The sequence below is a fragment of the Thermobia domestica genome, chromosome 4 (assembly GCF_964235325.1).
Source record: "Thermobia domestica chromosome 4, izTheDome1.hap1.1, whole genome shotgun sequence".
Taxonomy (NCBI): domain Eukaryota; kingdom Metazoa; phylum Arthropoda; class Insecta; order Zygentoma; family Lepismatidae; genus Thermobia; species Thermobia domestica.
In genome coordinates, this window is record NC_137457.1 from 229,135,347 (window position 1) to 229,160,602 (window position 25,256).

At 35.7% G+C, this 25,256-nt stretch overlaps 2 protein-coding genes across 2 annotated transcripts; both read right to left on the reverse strand.

The window, feature by feature from the left end:
• Positions 1–12,914: 12,914 nt before the first annotated feature.
• On the reverse strand, positions 12,915–13,397 carry LOC145683049 (uncharacterized). The gene has a single exon (XM_081754408.1). It carries the CDS (start codon positions 13,395–13,397, stop codon positions 12,915–12,917), a length of 483 nt encoding a protein of 160 aa, XP_081610534.1.
• Positions 13,398–19,592: 6,195 nt separating this feature from the next.
• LOC145683050 (uncharacterized) lies at positions 19,593–20,150 on the reverse strand. Its single transcript, XM_081754409.1, has one exon. The coding sequence runs from the start codon at positions 20,148–20,150 to the stop codon at positions 19,593–19,595; it is 558 nt and encodes a 185-aa protein (XP_081610535.1).
• Positions 20,151–25,256: the final 5,106 nt, after the last annotated feature.

The following is a 25,256-nucleotide window of genomic DNA, read 5'->3' on the forward strand; positions in this document are numbered from 1 at the left end:
ATTTTGAGAAAATTCGCCGGAAAGTACTTTCTGTATGAACAAACTACCACTCATATTTTTTTTCCTCAGAAAAACGACTTATACTAAAGTAAACGGCTTTGGTATAAGTATATCATATAAAGAAAGTCGTTAGAGAACGTTAGAAAATCGTTATATGATAAATAAAGAAAATTGAATAATATGCATTCTCGGTATAGTGTAAATCCGTCGAAATCTCGAATTCGATTTTATCAAAATCATCATATTTCTTCCTCTCCTGCTCCACATTAAGTTTTCTCAGTCATACCAACTTAGTTTGCTGCGAGTAATAGGTGGATGCAGCTCTTGCAACGTATAAACGTAGTTTTGGCACAGGCCACATTTACGTTACAATAACCTTCGAAAAAAAGACACCATGAACTGATGGAGTTTGGTATGATCGTTAGTAATAACAAAGCAATAATGTAATTAAAATAACAATTAGTTGAACAGTAAAGTTTGATTACTAAAAGTAACTAACACGACAGAACTCGAATCCGCTTTTGCCGCTTGGTACTTTTGTACGATACTACTACGCTAAGAGTCCTTCACGTAAAGGTGGAAAATTAAAGTACTAATTACAGATGTAATGGTTTGGTAAGCATATTTTATTTTAAAATATCTGGAAATCAAACTAATATTCCTGGAAGTTTTGATACAATTTAAATATTTACAAATAACGTCTGCCATATTTTGTTCTTCCTAGGCTGTAAACCAAACATTAACATCTCAGCATCAATTAGATGAAGACAGTTTCTTTATTGAGAAAGGTGTTTTTGATTTGCTTTTGAGTTCAAGAAAGAAATGATAGGCCTTAGTATCTAAATTAGTCTTACATGAAAAGTTTCAACTAGTAACCGTTTTTTTGACAATATTAGGTAAATGGTCGGTGTAGGAAGTGGTTAGTACACGGGCGTCTCGGGCGGGGGAACTGCGGAGCACGTCCCCGAAAAACTGCATTAAGAGGGAAAAAATGATGGCTTATTATCTTATTAAGGAAAGGAGAATAAGTGGCTAGTCTTCTATACTTAGGTAGTTAGTATTATTAACGAAAGTATGAAATGTAAATGATAAATAAATCGCAAAGTGTGAAAATGTGAAATATCTTCATAATTAATGTGATAATAATGAAATAAGCATACTATGTGGGTCGTTGAATAAAACGTTTCAAGAAGGTTTGAAATACTGAGTGTTGCATTGTATGCAGCATAAACATGAGCATTACGAAAAGACATCAAAAATACATTGCGTTTGAGTTCTCCGACGTTTGTACGTTAAGAATGAAAAACAAACTTTATCTAATTGCAACTATAAACCATAAAGCATACTAGAAGCAATATGAGTATAATAATTTCAAAAAACGTTAGGACGTTACTGGAATTGAAATTGTACTTTGGATGAGATGGTAGAAAGCATGATAGAAGGCAAACGACGAATGTAGGAAATATAAAATACATGGATCAGTAATGGTATTACTCCTATGTCAAGATAAAGTTCCCTAAATTATAGTATACAGAAAAGTCTTTAGCAAATCTAGCTACCAGTGATAGAACAATATATTTTGATTAATTACGCTGTTAGAGATATAAACTAAAACAGCTAGCTCAAGTAGCTTCCCATTTACCTAACGATTTTGACAAACTTAGTTGAGGTCTGCAATCTTATTTTTAGTCGTTTGCCAGAGATGCATATGAATTACTGCATCGGTTTTCTACCAAGAACACCCTGGTTCGAATTATCGCAGAGTAAACATTTTTAACATGCTTCAATTTCTACTTCAATCTAAAGTCTATGATGTGATATGTAAAATATTTGTCTATAGAGAACGAAGTAAATTTTAAAATGGCAGGGAATTGGAGTAGGTCCATGAATGAGACAAAGATTTACAAACTTATTTCCTTCAATCATTCCAGATTTCATGTTTTCAATTAATTTCAACAATTTTCTAACTCATATATAAGCCGTGTTCTCTTTCTTTCTTCTCATCAAAAATGTACAATAATACATCATGCACACAATTATACGTAATGTAAAAATATACGAGGGCTGTTCGGAAAGTAACCTGCAATTGGTTAAAAAAGAAACACCAAAGTAAATAAGAAGAATTTCCTACGTACATCTGGAAACTACTTCTGTGCTCTATTTTTTAACTTAGTTTTCATAAACATTAAAGCACTTATCATATATCTGCATTAACTTAAAAATTTCATCAGCATGAAAATCCCCCGCCTGTCTTGAGCCAGCCTGTGATCGCCATCTTTCAGCTCCTCATCACCAAAGTGCTGAGATCCTAGAGATTATTTGGAAATTCATGGAAAGCTCCGAGATTTGAAACATCGATTTTCACGAACTTTTCCATCAATTTTCTGAATGAGTTCATCAGTGACCACTAATGGTCTGCCACTCCTCTCTTCCTCATGAATGTTTGTTCGTCCACTTTTAAATGAAAGAACGTATTCACGAACAACTTCTTTACTCATTACACTTGGTCCATACACGGTACAAAGTTCCCGATGAATACCTGCTGCCGAATAATGTTTTGCTGTAAGAAGACGTATAACAGCTCACACCTCTTACCTGGTGGGGTTTTCTATTACAGCACACATTGTGAGACGCTACAAAAGTAGAACTATTGTAACCTTCACTCTATCACAGCTGGATGCAGACTGATCTACCACACACGTCTGTGCTGATGGTAGCGTTGCCCCCACTACTTAACGCAAGAGACCAATTCGAGGTTACTTTCCGAACACGCTTCGTATATAATACTCATTTGACAACACACTCCTAACGATAGAGATTAAGCTCTATGGAGAAAATGGAGAAAATTTTTTTGTGCATAAAATCACAGCAAATACCTATTTCAGTACTCTACAGGCTTTCCAACTGTCGTCTGCTTGTTGAAATGTTAGGTTTAAATTTGGCCAGGGATTGTGATAGCAGGATGCACTGGACGGTGCTAATGGAGTTATAACAGACAGGGAGAAGATGCTTTTAACTTCAAATAGAAAGAAAATTAATGAAATCTTTAGATGGACCACCATAATAATCATTGTTGAATAATGGTAAACAGTTTGCGGTACACTAATTGAGTTCAACACTATAACACGGAGATGCAAATAACCACTCGCTCACTCGCCCAGGGCGAGTGGTTCATCGGTGCGAGCGAGTATTTAATATCATGCCGATGGTAAGTAAATTATTTCTATTGTGGGATGTGGGCTAGTAGTTTTTTCTTCGACTAGTAAAATTTTGTTGTTTATTTGCACCCCTGCTTTAATGTTTCGCAAGAGCATCAACATCTGCTGATGGAATGGTGGCTTCGTGAAACAGTGTTCATTAATCACGATTATTCACTGCCCTGGCCGTTTTTGAGTCCTAGAAGAATGTTTTTTTCATCAGATATGATAATCCGATGTATAAACATTTCCAGTTTCTTCCGTACACTCAAAAAACTTCAGCAGCGATTCTTATAGCCGGTGTAACTCACGTGGTGACTATGAATTCAACTGTCTCACCTTTCCCATTTCACAACAGTGCTATGGTATATGCCTACTCATGTGCAAACGCAAGCACAGTTTTCCGAGGGTCTGCTTCCATGGTAATTCTGAGAAGATCATCAGGAGTATGCTGTTGGACTGCGGCCATGCAGCTCATTCATCAGTGTTGCATTACCGATACATATTTCACATATTAACAGTGTATAGTTTGTTCATTAACCATCATATCAGAAGTGTAAAATGTCGTACACTTCGAACGTGTAAACAAAACAGATTGACAATTGTGTGTTCCTCATGTCTCACCTTTACGAACTTTCGACAACAACATACTGCTACCTGAGTTATTGGACATCTTCACCTGTTTTCTGAACATTCAAGAAGTGAAATCCATGTGTGTGATCTCGGTACATTCATTTCTTTGCATCACATAGGATGGTTTAACTCCAACCGTAAAACTGGACATTTCAATCACACAATTCATTAGAAATTAAATTGGGGACCAAACAACTGTATCCGACGTATATTTTATGAAATAAAAGGCTGAATTCCTAAACATCAAACGTGAAAATAATACATAGCCTAAACGAACCTGCATATAAGAAAACATTGCATATAACCGAAGGAACAAATCTGAAGGAAAAGACCACAAAAATATATGGTGAGATTTACATTTAGACAAGAAAGCAAATCCATATTGGCAATCTGTAAGAAACTAATATTAAAGAAATCAGCATAAAATAACTCTACGAAATGCTGTACAATGTAAATGAAAATATGTACGGTCATATACAAATGTGATATGTAATATTAATGCACTATTAGCTATTTGTTTGCTCAAATTGTTGTAAATATTGAAAGTGGTGTCCACAAATATCAATCCAGAATTCACACCGACAAATCGATGGCTGCTGGACTCTATTCAACAGAATTCAGTTCTCTGCAGTGTTAGTACATGTAACAATAATGCGAATTACTAATTCTTCCGGAGAAGAAACGGAATTCTGGTATACGTCTTCCTAAGACGTCTGACGACCTAATGTATCAGATGGTTACATAATTCCACAATGCAATTGGCAATATTTTTACCAGTAGGTACGACCACACACATATGTAATAGTTCTTGCATATTTCAACGAAGACTGTTGTAGAAATTTTCATCTCCATACTTCAGAGTTGCACACATCGCACATTCGTATTTAGTTATATGTCACTTCGTCTCGCCACAATAATAATTAGAAGATGGAATAAAATATTTAATTTATCGTCTTATGCGTATGTTCTTTTAGTCAAAATAAGGCACATAACTAATAAAAGTTGAATGACTACGAAATGATTGGTAGAATGGAAATGTGGGAGGAAACTAAAGAATTCCGAGAAAAAGCACTGACGCAATATTGTCCACCAAAAATTTTATGATGTGGGATCGATGCAGGAAATTCAAGCACCCTGCATTCATTAGGGTGACACTTCAACCTTTTTCCTCCTACAACAATAATTTGTTACATGTATAGGGGAAAGTGGGGGAATACCACGCACTTAAGGTACATTTTCCTATATCTCACTACAAATCAAACAAATTAACATAAGGAAAATGTATGTTGTAACTTAATCATTCTAGTTTCATATTCGATCGTTGGTAGTCCTCCTTGATTTTCATAGATTCTGTAAAAATAAAGTTTGTGGAAAACGAGAAATGCGTGGTATTCCCCACCACATCGGGTAATCACACGCATTACATCGGGTATTGGCACGCACTAATTCCTTAACGTGAAGCATCAGAATCTCTTTTCATAAACTTAAGTCGTTTGTTGACTGTACGTTTAGGTCAACTTCCAGTTTGTTTCCTCAGGTTGTCTTCAGGTTTTCCACCAACATCGAATTTTCGAGTTTTCTTCTCAACTTTGCTTTCTTGGTGCTTTCTTCGGTTAGTGCTCTTTCTGAATTCAGTATCTTCCAATATTCGTTTGGTTGGAGTAGAAGTTAAGATTTCTGAACGCTTTTTGTTATTTCCAGGAGTTGGCTTGGCAGACCTGGAGATAGGAGAAATCTGTGAGACTTTCACAGCCTCATTTTGTAAAGAAGACGGTTGGACAAGCAATGGTAACTGCTGTGATGATGTTCCGGGTAGTTGATGTTCTTCTCGATTTAGCCCTATTTTCGTCGAAGATGGTTGTTCATTTTGGCGTAGGCCTATAATAGTTTGAGCATCGGAAAGCAATTGGGATTTCACTTCTTCAGAAGTCTCTCTTTCATCTTCAAGTTCTACGGCCTGGAATTGCTGAACAGCTTCAAAATCTTCTTTTCTAAAAGTGTCCAGCTCCAAAGGACAAATACCCGCTTGTTTAAAACCATTAACAGCTTTGTTCATATTTGCTGCTTTCAGATAAGTTCTATTAAAGATATCGACTAAGTCATATGGAGAATTTTTTTATTAACATAGCGCTTCGCAAACGGTGTGCATTCTTGGTTGAAATATGTTTTGTGGGGACCAAAAAAGGTGAGATCTAGCGGCTGAAGTTTATGTGACGTATGCGGCAGTATTGTAACCATAACAATTCCTTTCTCCTTACAAAAATCGTAAATTTCTAATGAAATATGGCTCGTGTGATCCAAAATAGGTAGGACTGGATCATTTGTTATCGGTTTCGCAATAAGAGCAAAATGTTGCAGCCACTAGATTCATTGCTCTACCCAAGAATATATAGATCCAGTAGATTATCCTTTCCTCAGCTGAGGTGACATGCGTTTTCTTGGGTAGATAAACATAGGGGGATGTAAGACCTGGAAGCTTTGTAACGGTTTTACCCCTTTCCCATGATATTAGTGCTCCGAGCTGTTTCACTCCCTTTGGATCCAAAATACGCCCTGGTGTCTATACTATGAATATACCTGTTTCGTCAACGTTAAAGATCTAATCTTCGCAGAAATTATATTTTTCGGTAACTTCTGTCAGGTTCTTAAAAACCCTTTCACCTTTTCTTCATTGAATTCGTCGACCCTGTAAATACTAATTGCTTCAGATTCCCTTAACCTTATCGTGGATTTTTTCTTTAAAAGCAATTCCAACCAATCATTCCCAGCAAGTCGACCTTCTTTATGCAAATTGTGTTTGATATTATTAGCTTCTGCGTATTTATAAGCTACTCTGCGTATTTCAATTGGAGACATTCCGTAAGACAACTTGGCTAAATGTAAAGCGTGACCAGAAAATTCCGCTTTTTGTGTAGAGCTCAATACAGCCTTTCTTCCCATTTTCTTAGAATAGACAGTCCCAGCTTTCACTTTTGTTCTTAATGTAGCCTCATATATCCCAAAATCATTTGCTACCTCCCTAATTTTTCTTCCGCCATTTATTGCTCCTATGGCCTTTGGTAGTTGTTCTAATGTCCATTTGCACTTCTCTGTTTGCCTAATATAGTGTCATGCCATCTGCAATATGCATAAAAAAGGAAAAGAAACGCAGCATAAACTTTTTTGATAACTGCTTCATGAAGGGGCAATACCACGCACAATGGACGACATGCGTGCAATTACCCCATTCCAAGCCGAGAAAGAAAATTGAACCTTCAGAAGTTTCACGTCGTTTCATATAAACAGATTCAGCATGATATTACTACTAACGCACTACGCTAAAACATTGTATACACATTATGAAAATCAACTAAGTATTTCAACACATACCTCTAAATCTGCAAACGAAGTAAATTAGAAGAAATTACAGCAAAGCAACATTTCGCCATGCCATGAACCACACCTAGCAGCAACTGGCGCCTCGCTCATGCAATATGTCTTTCATAGTCTAAACTAGATAGTAGCACTAATCTGAATAAGTTTCGAAGCATTAGAACTGAGAAAATAGGGTGCGTGGTATTCCCTCGTTGCGTGGTATTCCCCCACTTTCCCCTACACCTTATCAATTTATCACTAATAGGCCAGTCAATGAAGGTCGAATAAGAAAAAAAATTGGTGGAAAGCTGGGACAAATTTTATTTTGTTTACAAAAGTGTCTGTAACAACATACTAATTTTGCACTCCTCTACCACCCCGGATTTGGCCGCCATCTTGGAAAAATGGCTCCGAAAATGTGTTTATTGTAAATATCTCTCACGGAATGCATTTTAGAGCAAACCATGTTATTATAAAAAATAATCTACATGAAATTATCTGCAAGAAATGTCCTCTTCATTTTTTTCTCTAGGATGCACCGTTTAGATGCTACAAGTGTGTCTAATTACGCATTTATTTGTTAGCATCGCTTTGTAGCAGAATCTTAATGAAAATTTTCCGATACTACTTTGTTTTAGTGATTTTTTTTATAAAATATAAATTAATATATTTTTCATTCATTGCAGACGTGTCTAAAGATAAGTAATCAGGTCTATTGAATTATCTATGTTCAAGATATCATCAGCTGGCATATGTTTTATCTGTGAAAGATTTCTCAGTGAGAGTGTTACGTGTATAATAACAAAAGGGACTAAAAATTAGTAGATTGCAGTATTCAAGTGAAAAAAGGAAAGAAATGATAATTTAAAGGGCTGTAAGGTGTTACGGTTCATGAAAAGTGTAGGAAAGTTTACACAAAAGCAAAGAAGTAGCAAAGTTTTGCTATAACGACGTACTTCATCACCTACGCCGATAGTCCTTAGGTCAGAAATACTAAGATTCAATTTTCTAGAAGCCTGACTGTGGAGACTGTGGATCAGATTAATTTTTAAAGAACCAGGATAAAAGAAAAAGAACTTGTGAGTGAGCGTGAGTGTGTACATCGCGTCGAGACAATTCAAACAAAAGATTTTATTATTGAAGTAGCCGGCAGAAGAAATCACGATTGGGACAAAGAAATTGGTATTAGAATTGGCAATTGTCATGATCTAGTTGCCGCTGAAGCCAGATACCATTTATCATGCATGAGAAAGTTCTACAAGATTTCTTTTGGAATGAAACATGGTCGTCCGAATGATTATGTTGTTTCAGATGCTATGACTTATGCTTTCAACTACCTTAAGCTAACAAGAAAGAGTGCCAATTTTCATTCAGTGAAGTTTTTCAAGATTATGATGATGCATTGCCAATTGAGAAAACAATAAGAACTCAACTGAAAGAAAAGTACTCAGAAGATGTTATTATTATATCAACAAACAAAGGATGGAAGATATCAGAAGAGCCGAAACTTGAAAGAAGCACATAATGCACACAGTCCTAACGAAGAGAGAATGGAAGAGATGCTTACTACCATACTTTTGACTAAGATGTACTGCAAATCATGTTTGCAATGGCGATGAAAAGGATTTTGGTCTAGCTGCTGCAATTATGGCGTGAGAAATCGTTATACTTTCCCATTTTGTGGTAGTCCCTTTCTTGGTTTTCAAGATAACAGTGTCAAGAAGGCATTTTAAGTCCCAGGAATGAATGAATTAAATTCATTCAAAAAATTATCTGCTGATGGATACTCATCAGTTTCGTAAACCTAGGATCTGATATCTTCAGCAATTATTTGTTCGGCTGTCATTACGATTCTCAACTTTTCTACGTCCATGTATTATGCTTTTAGCGAACATACCGTGCATCCTTTAGAATTTTGTCCTGTATCACAGGAGCAAACTATAGAGTTTGTGTTTATGTTTGTTGATATAATAATATCTTCTGAATACTTATTTTTCAGTTGAGTTCTTATTGCTTTTTCAGTTGGCAATGCATCATCACCATCTTGAAAAATTTCACTGAATGAAAATTGGCACTCTTCCTTGTTAGCTTAAGGTAGTTGAAAGCATAAGTCATAGCATCTCAAAACAACATTATCATTCGGACGACCATGTTTCATTCCAAAAGAAATCTTGTAGAACTTTCTCATGCATGATAAATGGTATAATGTAGCATCTAAACGGTGCATCCTAGAGAAAAAATGAAGGGAACATTTCTTGTAGAGAATTTAGTGTAGATTACTTTTTGTAATAACATGTTTTGCTCTAAAATACATTCCATGCGAGATATTTACAAAAAACACATTTTCGGAACAATTTTTCCAAGATGGCGGCCAAATTCGTGGTGGTAGAGGAGTGCAAAATTAGTATGTTGTTACGGATACCTTTGTAAAGAAAATAAAATTTGTTCCAGCTTTCCACCATTTTTTTTCCTTATTCGACCCTAAATCATCCCTTATTGACTGGCCTATAATATTAATCTCCAATCGTTGGTTTCCTACTTGCTCACATTATTGGTAAATATTTTTATTCGAAACACTTCAATCGGATTTATAATCTTTTTCTGTATAATCTATATTATAAAATTAAAAGTGACTGTGTTTGTGCTCTTAATCTCTCGAACCGTAAGACCGATCTCGATCAAGTTTTTGACTTAGATGCACCTCTGACCTGGGAATGTTCTTACTATTCACTTTGACGGTAGACCATACAGAAGGGGGAGGCGGGGGAGATAGGAAAAATATGAATAAAACTTAATAATTCTTGAATCGTCCAACCGATCCCGATCAAATTTTCAACATAGATCGATCCCGATCCCGATCAGATTTTCAACCCGGTTTCATCGAAAACAGTGCGACGGGAACTTCATAAAATGAAAATTCATGGCAGGGCCGCTACCGCCAAACCCCTGGTCACAGCTATAAATGCGAAGAGGTGTGCCCAGTGGTGTAAGGACCATAAGGCATGGACTCATGAAAACACGTAATATGGTCCGATGAATCGACCTTCACCTTGTTTCCAATAACCGGTCGTGTTTACGTATGGAGAACATCTTCGCAGGCCTATGATACACACTGTCTACTCCCAACTGTAAAGCTCGAGGTGGTTCTGTTACAGTATGGGCAGTGATATCAGGGTTTTCTTCAGGTTCCATCATATCCCTGCATTGAATGATGAATGCTAAGGCGTATGAAGCCATTTTGGGGGACCAGATTCTACCAATGGCTCAAATATTGTTCCCTGATTGTGATGGCATCTACCAAGATGATTTGGCACCCTGTCACGCTGCAAAAACGGTGAAATCATGGTTTGAGAAGCATGACCAGGAGCCATCACACCTCCCCTGGGTCCCACAATCACCAGATCTGAACATCATTGAGCCTTTGTGGTCTGAGTTAGAAAGGCGTGTTTGGTCTCATTACCCTCCACCAGTATCCCTTAAAGAACTGGAGCACGTTTCGGAGGAACAATAGTACAAAATTCCACACACCACGATTCAGGAGCTGTATACGTCCATTCCACGTCGGATCCATGCTGTTTTGGACGCAGAAGGAGGCCCCACACCATACTAGGTATGATTTTCACACTTTTGCAAACGTTTAACTTTTTTTGTTCAATCCCTTGTAAAAATCAATATAAATAAAAATAATAGTGACTGGGTTTGTGACTTATTAACTCTTGAACTACCCAACCGATCTCAATCAAATTTCAACATGGATAAGATTTGGAACTGGAAAGTTTCCTATAATTTCGCTTTACGGTAGAATCTGGGGCTGGGGGAGGGGAAGGGCGATATATATGAAAATAAATAAAACCTAATAACTCTTAACCCACGTAACTGATCTCGATCAAATTTTCAACATAGATGAGGTTCGGACCTGGGGTGGTTTTTATCATATCATTTTGGCAGTAGAAATTAGGATACGGGAAGGAGAGGGAAGAAATATAAAAGTAAGTAAAACTTATAACTCTTGCACCACTCGATCGATCTCGATCAAATTTTCAACATAGATGACATTCAAAACCAGAAATTCTTTTATATTTTCCGGTAGAACCTAGGGATGGGGAGGGAGGGGAAGCTATAAATATATAAAATTAATAAGTCTTGAAACACTCAACCGAACTCGATTACATTTTCAATACAGATGAGGTTCCGACCTGGGTCGATTTTATCACTTTACGTTGACGATGCAACTTAGAGGAGGAAGGTGGGGAGAGATACATGTAAAATAAAAAAAAAAATACAAATGAAAGTCACTGTCTTTGTCAGTTCATTATAATTGAACCACCCGACCGATCTCGATCAAATTTTCAGCATAGATGAGGTTCCTTAGGGAGGGAGAGAAGGGATAGATAAATATAAATATAAATATAAATATAAATATAAATATAAATATAAATATAAATATAAATATAAATATAAATATAAATAAAAGTAACTGTCTTTGTCAGTTCATTATAATTGAACCACCCGATCGATCTCGATGAAATTTTCATCATAGATGAGGTTCCTTAGGGAGGGAGAGAAGGGATAGATAAATATAAATATAAATATAAATATAAATATAAATATAAATATAAATATAAATAAAAGTAACTGTCTTTCTGAGTTCATCACTCTTCAACCACCCGATCGATCTCGATGAAATTTTCATCATAGATGAGGTTCAGACATGAGATGGTCTTGTCATATCTTTTTGACGGGGAAACTTAGAGGAGGAAGGGGAGGAACATTTATAAATGATCGAAAATGACCGATATCAGTGTTGAATCCGAAGTCGCTGAGATGAATAGTGATCTTTCCGATGTCCTTTAAATCGATGCCACTAAAAACAAAAACATCATATTTGACGGGTACCAATCACATGCGATACGAAGTTGTGCATTTAAATTTTCATTTTAACTCAGCGAAGCGGGTAATCGATGCTAGTAACTCATTAATTTCCTTCTACTTGAGCTTAACCTGATGATGTATAAAGGGGTGATATGTTTATGTACTTTATTTACAAATCACGTATATCACAACCACAGCTAATGAACTGTATGATTAAACCCATATTACTGATTCACCCAGATATCATGGAGGATCGAGAAATAAGACTTAACGAATAATTTAGCTGTTACTTGCTTCAATTCTTATTCAAAAGTACATGCGTTAATATGATAGATATGACATGCTTTTTCATATGTTAATATAATGATATAATACTTAAATATTAGAACAATGAATTACTTATCTTAACTTATTTTCGCAGTTAATTGTTGCTAGCTTGCTGCTAAACCACATGGTTGCTTGCTAAACTGTCATACTTTGTCTTCGGTCACACATAAACTGAGTAGCACTCTAAAACACTGTTAAGAACATGTAAATCTTGTCTATTAATGAACATGAGTGTTTCTCTAAAACCTGTGAATAAATGTTTTTTCTAAAACTATGAACTAATATGTTTGCCTAGTTGCACTTCACAACACATTGTCGAATGCACAGACACAACTTGAATAGAACACTGAAGTCACTGTTGCCAGCCAATGCAAACACAACTCACTAAAACTCACCAGAAAAATCACTAAAAGAATCACAAAGAATTCACTAAATCATAAACTATATACAAAAAATGAAACTAATATGAATAAAAATAATGCACATAGGCAAGCTTATCAATCCTCCCCCTCCTTGATTGGACACAATCAATTAATGCTCTAGGGGCAAAGGAATTAATTTAGCAACACTGCGCCGAAAAATGCCACTTTTACACTTCACAGTTGCCACTCGCACTAAATTATCACTGCCTGGATGAACTTCTTCAATCACACCTAACTTCCACACTTGAGGAGGAACATTGTCTTCTTTTAACAATACGACCATGCCCGGTTGTAGATTAGGCTGAGCCGACTTCCATTTTCTTCTTTGTTGTAACTGGTTGAGGTAATCCTTTGACCAATGTTTCCAAATATGCTGCTTCATTTGTTTAATCCGTTGCCATCTGCCTAGTCTGTTAATAGGTGCGTCCAGTAGATCTGGTTCCGGAAGGCTGAGAAGTGTATCTCCCATCAAAAAATGTCCTGGACTGAGATACATTGGATCTGTAGGATCGTTGGAAATGACTGTCAATGGTCTTGAATTTAGAATGGCTTCAATTTGAATAAGTAACGTATTCAACTCTTCGTGTGTCATAAAACTGGAAAAAGGGGGGAGAGGGGCCGTTGCCACAGCCAACCACCGTTGCCATAACAACGAATCCTGTCGCTGCGCGTCAATCTACAACTGATTGGAAAAAAAAAAATCTGCAACAAAAGTGATGCACAGAAATAAGTCGTGAGTGGGAACCCTTCACCCCTGGTGGGGATGTTCATGAAGCTATCAGCTTATGCCTAATTACATTGGAATATAATTTCCATTTCTTATTTCGAACATACTAGGTTCGATTGCAACGAGAAAACTTTTATCGGACTTCTAAATAAAATAAAATAAAATAAATAAATACATGACCGTGTTTATTACATATAGAATTCCCAGTCACGACCCCCCTTCCAGTTTTATTAAAAATAGAAGAAGAAGATGAAGAAAAGAAAAAGAAGATAGAAGAGGAAAGATGTAAAGTAAGAAGGTGATAAAGGGGAAGCTGTTACTAGATATTTTAAGGAATATGGTAAAGGAAAGTGAATAATTATCTAATTGTGATCATTTCCAATAGCTATTGGGTGAATGTCTGGTATTAACGTGATCAACGGTAGACACATGTTAACTCATACATCCCCGACCTAGATCCATTTGACCCCAACTACCAAATTATCTCAATCTAGCTCGGAGATAGATGAGAAAGTTTAATTTTACCTTTTTTTTTTTTTTTAATATTTCCAGAAGTTCTAGACTAATATTCAATATTTGAAAAATGAACGACGAAGTTGATGGCATGTTAGAAACGACCACAGAAAGAAAAAAAAAATCAGAGTATCACATATGTGACGAAGATTTTGACTTTCACAGTTCTCTCATGATGATCATTCGTTCAGGCTACTTCAGTCCTTTTTACTTCCTTCATAGAGCCAACTTAAGTTAGTATTAACATTCAATGAGTTTAATTGATAACTACCATTAATTATATTAAATCACACATATATGTCAAAATAATGGATGCACTTAATACTAAACCTACATTTCACTCACACACACATTCATACAGGACAATGTATACTTCGGGTTGTATTTAGTTAAATTAAACTAACCTAACTACATTACTATATACATTTATTACATTTCAATAAAAGCAAAATTAGTTGGACATAACAGGGAAAAAATTTAATACATGGAAAGAATGTTTCATTAACATGCATAGAAATTCGCTAATTTTATCAAGACCAAATAACACATTTCTCTTCCTATATATATATTAAAAGTTGCATTACATAAAAGAGAATTTGACAAAAGGAAAAGAAAAAAATGAAAGACAAAAAATAAAAAAAATTCAAAGATCAATACATTTAGGATTCAGTGTAATGAATCTATATATATCGTTGCGGAAAAAGAAAGAAAAATAAAAAAAAAATATATATATATATATATATATATATATATAATTGGTTAATCATTCTTAAAAAAAAAAACACTTTAGTAACATTTTATTAGGTCTCTGTCCCAAGAGGAGACATTTCGACGATTTTATGAGTCTTTGTTCTCACATCGATAATAGCTCCTTTTTCCAACTCTCTTTTCGCACTGTGGTTTGTGTCCATGAGAGTGTTTAATTGTTTTTGTTTTAGCTATAGACAAATAGTCGCTTCATATCACATATATATTTATATTTCTCATTTCGTCACTCGACGCACTTTATCTAAAATTTCAAAGTTTGTCAATATTAAGGAAAACTTATCAAATCCAGTCACAGATATTGGGAACATATTTCCATATTCCGGTATTCTCATTAACTTATTAAACAGATTTTAGTTCGTTGAATTTAAGATCACTAAATTTTTCCCTAGTATAGATCTTGTAGTCAAAAATTCTAGATACTGAATAGTTTGGTGTCCGATCGTAGGGGAAGGATTTGTTCCATGTTTTACTGATGGAAAAAGTCGTTGGAGAGGCGCACTGTTTCGTAGGTTGCTAATTTCACTCGCAAAGTAAATTTGGGTAAGGATTAGGGTTATTCTTATTTATCTTACGACCCGCTACTTGTTTTATTCACATGCGGTATTTAACATTATATTCCACTTTAATAGTTACAAAAATTAATAACAACTCAACAAAAGTAATTTATGACAATTTACGCGGGAATACTATATATCACAAATAGTTAATTAATACCGAGTGTCAAAAATCTATGGCAACCTAACAAGACCAGGGTAAATATCGAGCCCATTACATACATACTCGCATATATATATATATATATATATATTCATATTAATCAATACAATAAATTTCACTTTAATATCTATCTTAATATTTCGTCGACGTTTAACTTCTACATAACCGTTCATATTCGACAAGTATTCATATTTTATAAATATTTATATTTATTTGGCTCAAAGACAAAACAAAACCCTGACTATCAAAATTCACCTTTTTCCTTCATAAGGTTGCAACATTATATTTTATATGTATAAACCCGATAATCAATAATCATTTTCAATTTACTAAAGATCCGCGTATATGAAAAAAAAAATGTTGGTGTTATTTAATAAGTTGACATAAGAAGTGGAAAATGCAACAAATAGAGCAGGCACGTAACTTTTAAAACTATGTAAGTACATATATATAGATGTATATACAACAACAAAAAAATCAATGTTATTCGAAACTAGTGGGCCCAAACTATTAATACATACACACTATATGACCAATCAATAGAAATAAAAACCAGAAATCAGTAATCAATTGATATAAGTTGTATGATCAATGAATAACGAAGGTTTCTAGGAATCTGAAAGCATAGTGTACCTTCTCGTCAATTTCTCCCGTGGTGGATTGAATATCGCGAAAATGGTCCTGAGTTGTGCTGCAATACCTCCACGAATTGCATCCTTCGATGTCTCAGTTAGTACATACGATCGAAATAAGTGAAATGAATATTGTACGTTTTCATGAGTTTCAGAAATCGGGGGGGGGGGGGAGGTTGAAAAATTTAAAAAAAAAATCTCGAAGTAATGAAGACAGAGAGAGATAGAGAAGAAGGAAGACGAAGAATAGTGGCGCCAAAGACTTAAGTGAGAAATAACTAACGCTACAAAGACAAAAGTCGAATTTCTATCTCGACAAATCCATAGCCAAAACATTCTTAACATGCCAAAAGGGTGGTCTACTCAAATACGTAGACTCAAGAAGCGCCCTGCTGCCAAGGATGCAAGTTCTGTGTCCATCAGATCCCAATCCCACAAGAATTTGGTTGTAAGATTGAAATCCGATCCCCGTATCCGGCCCAAACCAGCAGGTTCCCGGAAATCGTCCGGAAGGTTAGAGAAGGCGCTAATTTAGAATTTCAAGAAAAAAAAATCATCCGACCTCTTGGAAACTAGAAGATTCCAGAATAGGGATGAAATTAGAGTAATAGCTAAGGTATCCCTAATTAGTAATTCGCCAAAATTAAAAAAAAAAATTAAATAAATAAACTGAATTTTGGATCGGTGACTTCAATTACCGAAACATCACCGATGGCTACCCAGCGCAGACATGCCACCGTCTGGGACGTCGTTAATTTCCCTCATCTAATTAAACTAAGAAAAGACATGAAAATACTTAAGGGGACTAGGGGTCGACGTCCGGGTACGCTATAACATAAATATTAATTTAGTAGCAGTTAATTTAATCGGATAGTCCGAACTGAGTTATATGAACACTGCACCATAAATAAATAAGGTAAGCAACAAAAAAAAAAATCTCGGAGAGGCTATGAATGTTAAAGGTACAACTGACCGAAACCTGTACTTTTCGATGATCACAGGAAATAGCAGTTGGTTTTCTTAATTATCATTTCTGTCAACCTTTAGAAGTAATTCCCATATGATACTACTCTATCTATTGAAAGGCTTAAGATCTGGGGCTGTTATTATGAGGTACATAAATGCAAAGTAACACACAATTCCCAACTATAATTTACTATCCAAGTAGCAAACTCGGTTGGATGAATGCACTGGTATGGAAGTCAAAACGCGAGAGATTTTTTTTTTTCTTCGTAAACATATTCCTATTTTCACTATATAAAATTTACTAGGCCTATCCATTTAACTATAGGGGTCATCATCTTATTCATATTATATATCATATTATTAACATTTCATTACATTCATTCATTATCTACTAATTTCCGCACGAAATAATATTTTATAAACACCCTATTTCGTACATTTTCACGCAGGCCATACACATATTTACATTACGCAGTAATAAATATATATATATATAACTATCACAATCTATCACGCTCAAACCACCACACGATCACATTCATCGAACCACGTACTCTTTATTTCGAAGCACCCAAATTGTATTTACTTTGCAGGTTTAAAAAAAAAATCATACATGGATTTACGGAAAGTTAAATTGTCAACGATTAATCTATTTCTGATTTGTTGATAAAACTGAAGCAACAATGGAATTTTCTACAGCCACGGGAAAAGAGAATTTAATCCTACATTTTTAAACGAACAGTAACAGCATATGGACTTTACTTCTATTAAGAAAATAGGTGTTCTTTATTTCAGCGGATTATTCATTAACTACTGGACCTAGCAAGCTGAAATTTTCAGTACAGTAAGATCTCATGCTATTTTATACGAAGGTATACTCATCCGAACCGAAAACCATGTCCACGGGAAGTAATTTGAGAATAACTGTCCAAAATCAAACAATCTAAATCACTAAGTCATGCGATGTCGTACTGTCAACAAACTATTGAGTACCGAAACCGGACGCTGTGGCGCTGTAGTGGAGGCATAATTTACCGTGTACTGAAATCTATACTTGTACTCATTAATCAGAAATTTAATATTTACTCTGGTTTATTTCTGTTAGGAAAATGGTACTAAATTAAAGCATATTTATACACTGTCCAAATCGAAAATTCACACACTCACACAAAACTACTAACTACATACACCACTGTTAGTACTATACATAAAGACAACTAACTAAACTAAACATGCACCATTTAGTTACATGCATGTTGACGAAAATAACCTAACACATTAAATTTAAAATACATTACTCCCTCGTCGATATATACAGTCGGCTCTATTTAATTTAAAGGGGGTCAAAAATGAGAAAGGTAACACTAGGTCTAATTGACCTGACCAATTGTTTACATAATGATTGCCAAAAATTGATGCCCGGGGGGCACCTTAACGAGGTTTATGGAGGGACCCTTCCCCTGAAAGGGGAAAAGGCCCTAAAACGAACAATAACTAACCCATTCCCCCGCTAGAAACTGGTTCAATTTGGAAAAGGGGATAGGAGCCCTTTTAAGCTAACTTAAGCTGCCATTATTATTATTCACTTTACAACCATCAAACCTACGTACATGCGATTACTGAATAAATAATAGAAAGTCACATTTAATTAATACACGAACAACATGCACCAAACAGGTCGTAATTTCCCTAATCCCTACTTGAGTTTGAAATAAAAAAAAAGTAAAGTCACTCTTTCACTGTTGTCTATTCTCGATAGGCAGCAAACATGGCTTCCTAGTAAACAGAACTGGAATTTGTTATTTCACTGAATTGCAGCTTCTTTACCAAAATTTGCGGATTTTTCGGGCTCCTATTCTGTTGTAAATCTTTAACTATTGGATTACATTATATGTTACCTTAGTTGTCCTTGTAAATTGGAATTCTTCCCGAAAAATATGTAGCACAAAATTCACAAGCTGCTTCTTGTAGGGTGTCGTCGATTGTTCTGATAACATTGCGCCGAAAAAGCCAGAGGTAAGAGAATTCCTCCAATCAGAAAGAAAACTTTAGCCGCGGAAATTACAAAGCGAATGGAAATTTGGCAAATCCAGATATAACCGGATCTGAAAGTGACTATGGACTAGTGAGAGGGGGTGAGGGAAAGATTAGGTACCTGGCCAAAATCTACATTGGTCTGAAATTAAGGAAATTTATATCCAATAACGGAACTATGTTCCGGTATGACGTCAGAATGGTAAACCTTGTAACTATTCAAGTTATATATCCGTAAATGGGATTTACACTCAATCAAAATATAAATAAATATATTATACAGTGGGAATATGGTTACTAACAAAACCTTTGGGTTTATTATATTTAATTCGAAGTAAAGAGAGTAAGTAAATTGTGTAACTAAACCGAAATTGAATTTAAAAAAAAAATTGCTAGGTACAGGGTGCGTAAAAAAAAATTGCCATTACTTTCAACTGTAATGGTATATTACAGTCAGACTTGCTGTTCCTTCTGCACGCCGTAGGTGGTACTTCATGGATTTTATTGAACTTTCCCATGACCCCATGTGAGGAGATCTGGCAGGAATGAATTTCCATTCTAAACCTTCTTGAGCTGAGTATTCCAGGATGTGCTTTCTGTTAGTCTTGGATTCAAAAAATTGTTGCAATTCTCGATTGGCGCCAACAAAGTTTGAACCATTGTCGCTACAGATAGATAAGCATTTTCCTCGTCTAGCAATAAATCTCTTCAATGCTGCGATGAAGGCTTGAGAACTTAAGTCTGAAACTATTTCTATGTGAACTGCTCTAGTGGCTAAACAGATGAACAACGCTGCATAGACTTTCATTTGAATTTTGCTGCGAATCGTGGGCTTGACATAAAAGAATCCTGCATAGTCCACTCCCACGTGTACAAATGGTCTTGCTTCATTTACTCTCTCCTTGGGTAAGTGTCCCATTAACTGTGATGAACTTGTTGATCTCCACTTGAAACAAACCAAACAATTGTGTACTATTGCCTTGACCATTTTCTTAGCTCTTGGAATCCAATATCTGGTACGCAAAAATGCAATAAGAAGCTGTGGTCCTGCATGAAGCAACCTTTTATGTTCTTCTTTGACTATCAGGTGGGTGAAATGATGTCCTGCAGGTAGGATGAATTGATGCTTGTTGTCGTACTCCAAGTTTGAATGTTCCTATCTTCCTCCTACTCTTAGCATTCCTTCCGTCGCCAGAAATGGAAAAAGATCCTTGATTGGCTCTTTGTTGAAACTTCCATTTGTTGCTGCAAGTTCAATATTTCTTCATGACAGGTAGTATGTTGTACTATCTTGATACATCTGTGTAACGCTAAACGAAGTTCCGAAGCGTCAAAACTATCAGTTTTTCTTTCTGATTTCTTGGAAAGACAATTATGTTTGAATCGCAAACAATATGCTACTACTCTCAACATTTTGTTTAACGATGAATACCTTTCCATAAGCTTGTTTCATGAACTGCCACTAAACTTATCATGACTTTCTTCTCTTCTGGAATATTAGCTGGCTCAATTTGTTCTTGACATGGCCATTCTGCTGTGTGAAGAAACTCTGGACCATGCCACCACTCTCGAGACTGAATAAGAGTGTTGGGATCCGCTCCTCGACTAACCATGTCTGCCGCATTTTCTTTACTAGGCACGTGGTGCCATTGATTGATTTTTGTGATTCTCTGAATTTGAGCCACCCTGTTGGATACAAATGTCTTCCAACGATTGGGAGGTGATTTGATCCATGACAAAAATATCGTCGAGTCTGTCCACAGGTGTATACCACTGACCTCTATATTCAGTATGGATAGTGTTTTGTCTATTAGCTTCGAAAGTAACAGTGCTCCACATAATTCCAATCTAGGCAAGGTTTGCTTCTACAGTGGTACAACCTTCGACTTTGAACAAAGTAAATTGACTTCAATGTTTCCCTGATCATCTTTAGCCCTGATATACACTACTGCTCCAAAATTTTCTTCACTTGCATCGCAAAAACCATGTAATTGAATTTCCTTAACGTTCTCCGAAGACATTACGTTTCTTGTAATTTGTATCTTCGCCATCGCAGGTAACCAAGACATTAATTGATTCCACTCAACTTGTAGGACTGTGTCTAATGTATCATTCCAATCCATTCCTGTTTTCCACAACTTTTGTAAGAAATTCTTGTATTTGATGACAATTGGAGCGATTAGACCTAATGGATCGAAGATAGATGACACTATGCTGACGACTTGTCTTTTTGTCATTGCAACATTACTTTCTACTGCAGTTCCATTTTTACAAATTTTGTTCGAGATTATAAGTTTGTCTGTTAATGGAATCCATGCAATTCCTAAAGTCTTAACACCGTCTTGCTGACCAAGTATGATTGGCTGTTGTTTTTCCCTGAAGTCTTCAGGAACTCCTTGAAGTACTTCTTCTTTGTTAGAACTCCATTTACAAAGCTTGAAACCTGCTCTGCTTAAAATATTAATAAGATCCTTCTGTAGTTCTAAGGCCTTTGACACGTTTGGTACTGATTTTAACACATCATCAATGTAGAAATTGTGTTTTATTACTTCTGCCGCTTCTGGAAATTCCTTGGAATTTTCCTCCGCTATTTGCTTCAGACATCTTGTTGCCAAGAAAAATGCTGACGAAGTCCCGTACGTCACTGTTTGTAGTTCGTACGTCTGGATCGGTTCTTCTACTGAGTTTCTCCAAAGGATGCGTTGTAAACACTTGTCCTCATCATGAATTAATATCTGGAGGTACATTTTCTCTAAGTCTGCTGTAAATGCAACTGGATACAACCGAAACCTTAAAATAATGGAGTACAAGTCATCTTGAACAATTGGCCCAACTTGAAGAATGTCATTCAATGATTTGCCATTAGACGTTTTTGCACTTGCATCAAAAACCACTCTTAATTTAGTTGTTGTACTGTCCATCTTGAATACAGGATGATGGGAAGATAACAACTGCTGCTGCTGTTCACGTCTTCTTCTGTAACTTTTCGCATGTGACCCAAACTTAAATACTCATCCATGAAGGCGGCATATTGTTTATGAAACTCAGAATTTTGTAGCAATCTTCTTTCAAGCTGCTTAAATCTTTGTAGTGCCATGTTGTAAGACTCTCCTAAAACTGCATTCTCTTCCTTCTTTGGTAATTTGACAATAAATCTTCCGTCTCCATTTCTCGTTGTATTTTTTAAAAAAATGCTTCTCACAATTTTCTTCTTCCGGCGTATAAATCTTAGTCTAAAGATCTTCGAGTTCCCAGAATTTTCTCAATTGTGTATCCAAGTCTGTCTCCATCCGAGCAAAACATGAAATTACCGACTGGTTGGCTTCTTCGGGTATTGAAGGCATATTTCCAACGACAACGTATCCTAGCTTCGTTTCCTGCAAAACTGGATAATTTCCTTTTCTAGTCTTCTGGCCTGGCTCAAGGAGACTGTAAAATAACCCCGCACCTATAAGCATGTCTACTGACGACGAGCGATTAAAATTTGGATCGGCTAAACAGATATATTTTGGAAAGTTCCAATTACTGTAATCAATATCCTTAGAAGGTATGCAACCCGTAATGTTTGGCAATAATAAACAATCGACCACTGCATTAAAATCACACGTTCTTGAATAAATATGAACTTCAACACTGTGTTTAGCTTCGGAGGTTACAGAATTGATACCTCTAATGGGAACACGATTTTTCGTTTTCTTGAGACCTAATCTATGAACTAAAGCTTCGCTTACAAAATTCGATTGAGATGCTGCATCTAATAACACTCTGCATTGTTGAAAACGACCTTTAGTGCCTGTTACGTTAACTAACGCTGTTGCTAATAAGACTTGCTGACCATAATTAATCTTAAATGAGCAATAAGAGTCCTGTGGTTGAACTTTAACCTGATTCTGTTCCTTAACTTTAGGTACGTTAGTATTATTGTTATTTGTTTTGCTTGAACTGTCTTTGTTAGTAGCCTCCTGAGTAGTATCTTCATGCAATAGTGTATTATGCTTAAAATTACATTTCTTACAAGTACTTGATTTGCATGCCTTTACTTGATGTTTATTACCTAAGCAATTAAAACATAGTTTATTTTACTTCACGAGCTCCTTTCTTTGATTAATGTTAGCACTCAGAAATTCTGAGCAGCGAAAAACAGCACGCGTTTCTTTGCTACGGCAAATATTACATGCATTTGGAAGCACAGTAACAAACGAATTCATTTGACTGTTATTCTTTCTTTTTGCTTTGGAATCTACACTTTTGTTGTCATAAGTACTTTCAGATTGAGTAGGAATAATATTTTCTAACATTTGACAACGACCTTCTAAAAATGAAAATAATTCCGATAACGATGGAAAGGAGTCACTACTTTGCTCAGCTTCCCATTCCCTTTTGCTTGCCGAATCAAGTTTTTCTACTAAATGTTGTGTTAGTAGTACGTCATGCAAAGGTTTGTCCAAATTCAATGCTTCAAGGGCTTGAAAATTACTACGTGCGGTATTTACAAATTGTCTAATGACTTTAGCGTTTTCTTTCGTTACTGGCTTGACATTGAGCAACCCTCGTACATATGTCGAAGCTATCAACCGTTTGTTTTCATAGCGTTCAACAAGAAGCTTCCATGCAATTTCGTAATTTACCTCTACCGTTGGCAGATTTGCTATTAATGTAAACGCTTCTCCCTTGAGCGATGTGCGCAAATATTGAAATTTACAAACTGTACTTAATGATTCGTTATTGTGAATAAGGGAAATGAAAATGTCCTTAAAGGGCGACCACTCCTCGTATTTACCGCAAAATATGGGCAAAGAAATTTTAGGCAATTGTACTGAACTACTAATACTAGAATTTGCAGCTTTGTTATTTGCTGTCCCTGAATCCGCTTTTTGTTCAAAACTATCAATAAATTCTTGTAACTTAACCTTTGAATCATAATACAGTTCCTCGAATGTAATTCTGTGCATTTCTTGTTCACCCGTCTCATCCAAGAGCTCTATTTGTGACTGTATCTCATCAAACTTAATAAAAACCCCTTAAAGTGCAACTAGCCTCGTTCTTGCTTCTTGTATGCTAGGTTTATTTTCATTCTGTAGTGTTTGAAGAAATGTCTGTATTCTTGTTGCCTGACCTTTGACCGAAGCACGTTTCTTAACTAATTGACCCAACTGCACTTCTGCCATTGTTTCAGTCCTTTTTTTAACTACACAAACCGCTGACAATATATTTTACTTTTCACTTCTGAGTGACCTACAAACGTGCAACCTTGAATTCAGCTGGGTTGAATGCACACACACCACTGTACTGACATGAACAGTTCAGTCCTGCTTATGACAGCAGCACCTACACAAACACACACACGAGAACAAACAATTCAAAGTCACGTTTCTCGTTCTGATATCCGGTGGACGGAGGACCAAAAAAATGATGATGTATAAAGGGGTGATATGTTTATGTACTTTATTTACAAATCACGCATATCACAACCACAGCTGATGAACTGTATGATTAAACCCATATTACTGATTCACCCAGATATCATGGAGGATCGAGAAATAAGACTTAACGAATAATTTAGCTGTTACTTGCTTCAATTCTTATTCAAAAGTACATGCGTTAATATGATAGATATGACATGCTTTTCATATGTTAATATAATGATATAATACTTAAATATTAGTACAATGAATTACTTATCTTAACTTATTTTCGCAGTTAATTGTTGCTAGCTTGCTGCTAAACCACATGGTTGCTTGCTAAACTGTCATACTTTGTCTTCGGTCACACATAAACTGAGTAGCACTCTAAAACACTGTTAAGAACATGTAAATCTTGTCTATTAATGAACATGAGTGTTTCTCTAAAACCTGTGAATAAATATGTTTTTTTCTAAAACTATGAACTAATATGTTTGCCTAGTTGCACTTCACAACACATTGTCGAATGCACAGACACAACTTGAATAGAACACTGAAGGCACTGTTGCCAGCCAATGCAAACACAACTCCCTAAAACTCACCAGAAAAATCACTAAAAGAGTCACAAAGAATTCACTAAACCATAAACTATATACAAAAAATGAAACTAATATGAATAAAAATAATGCACA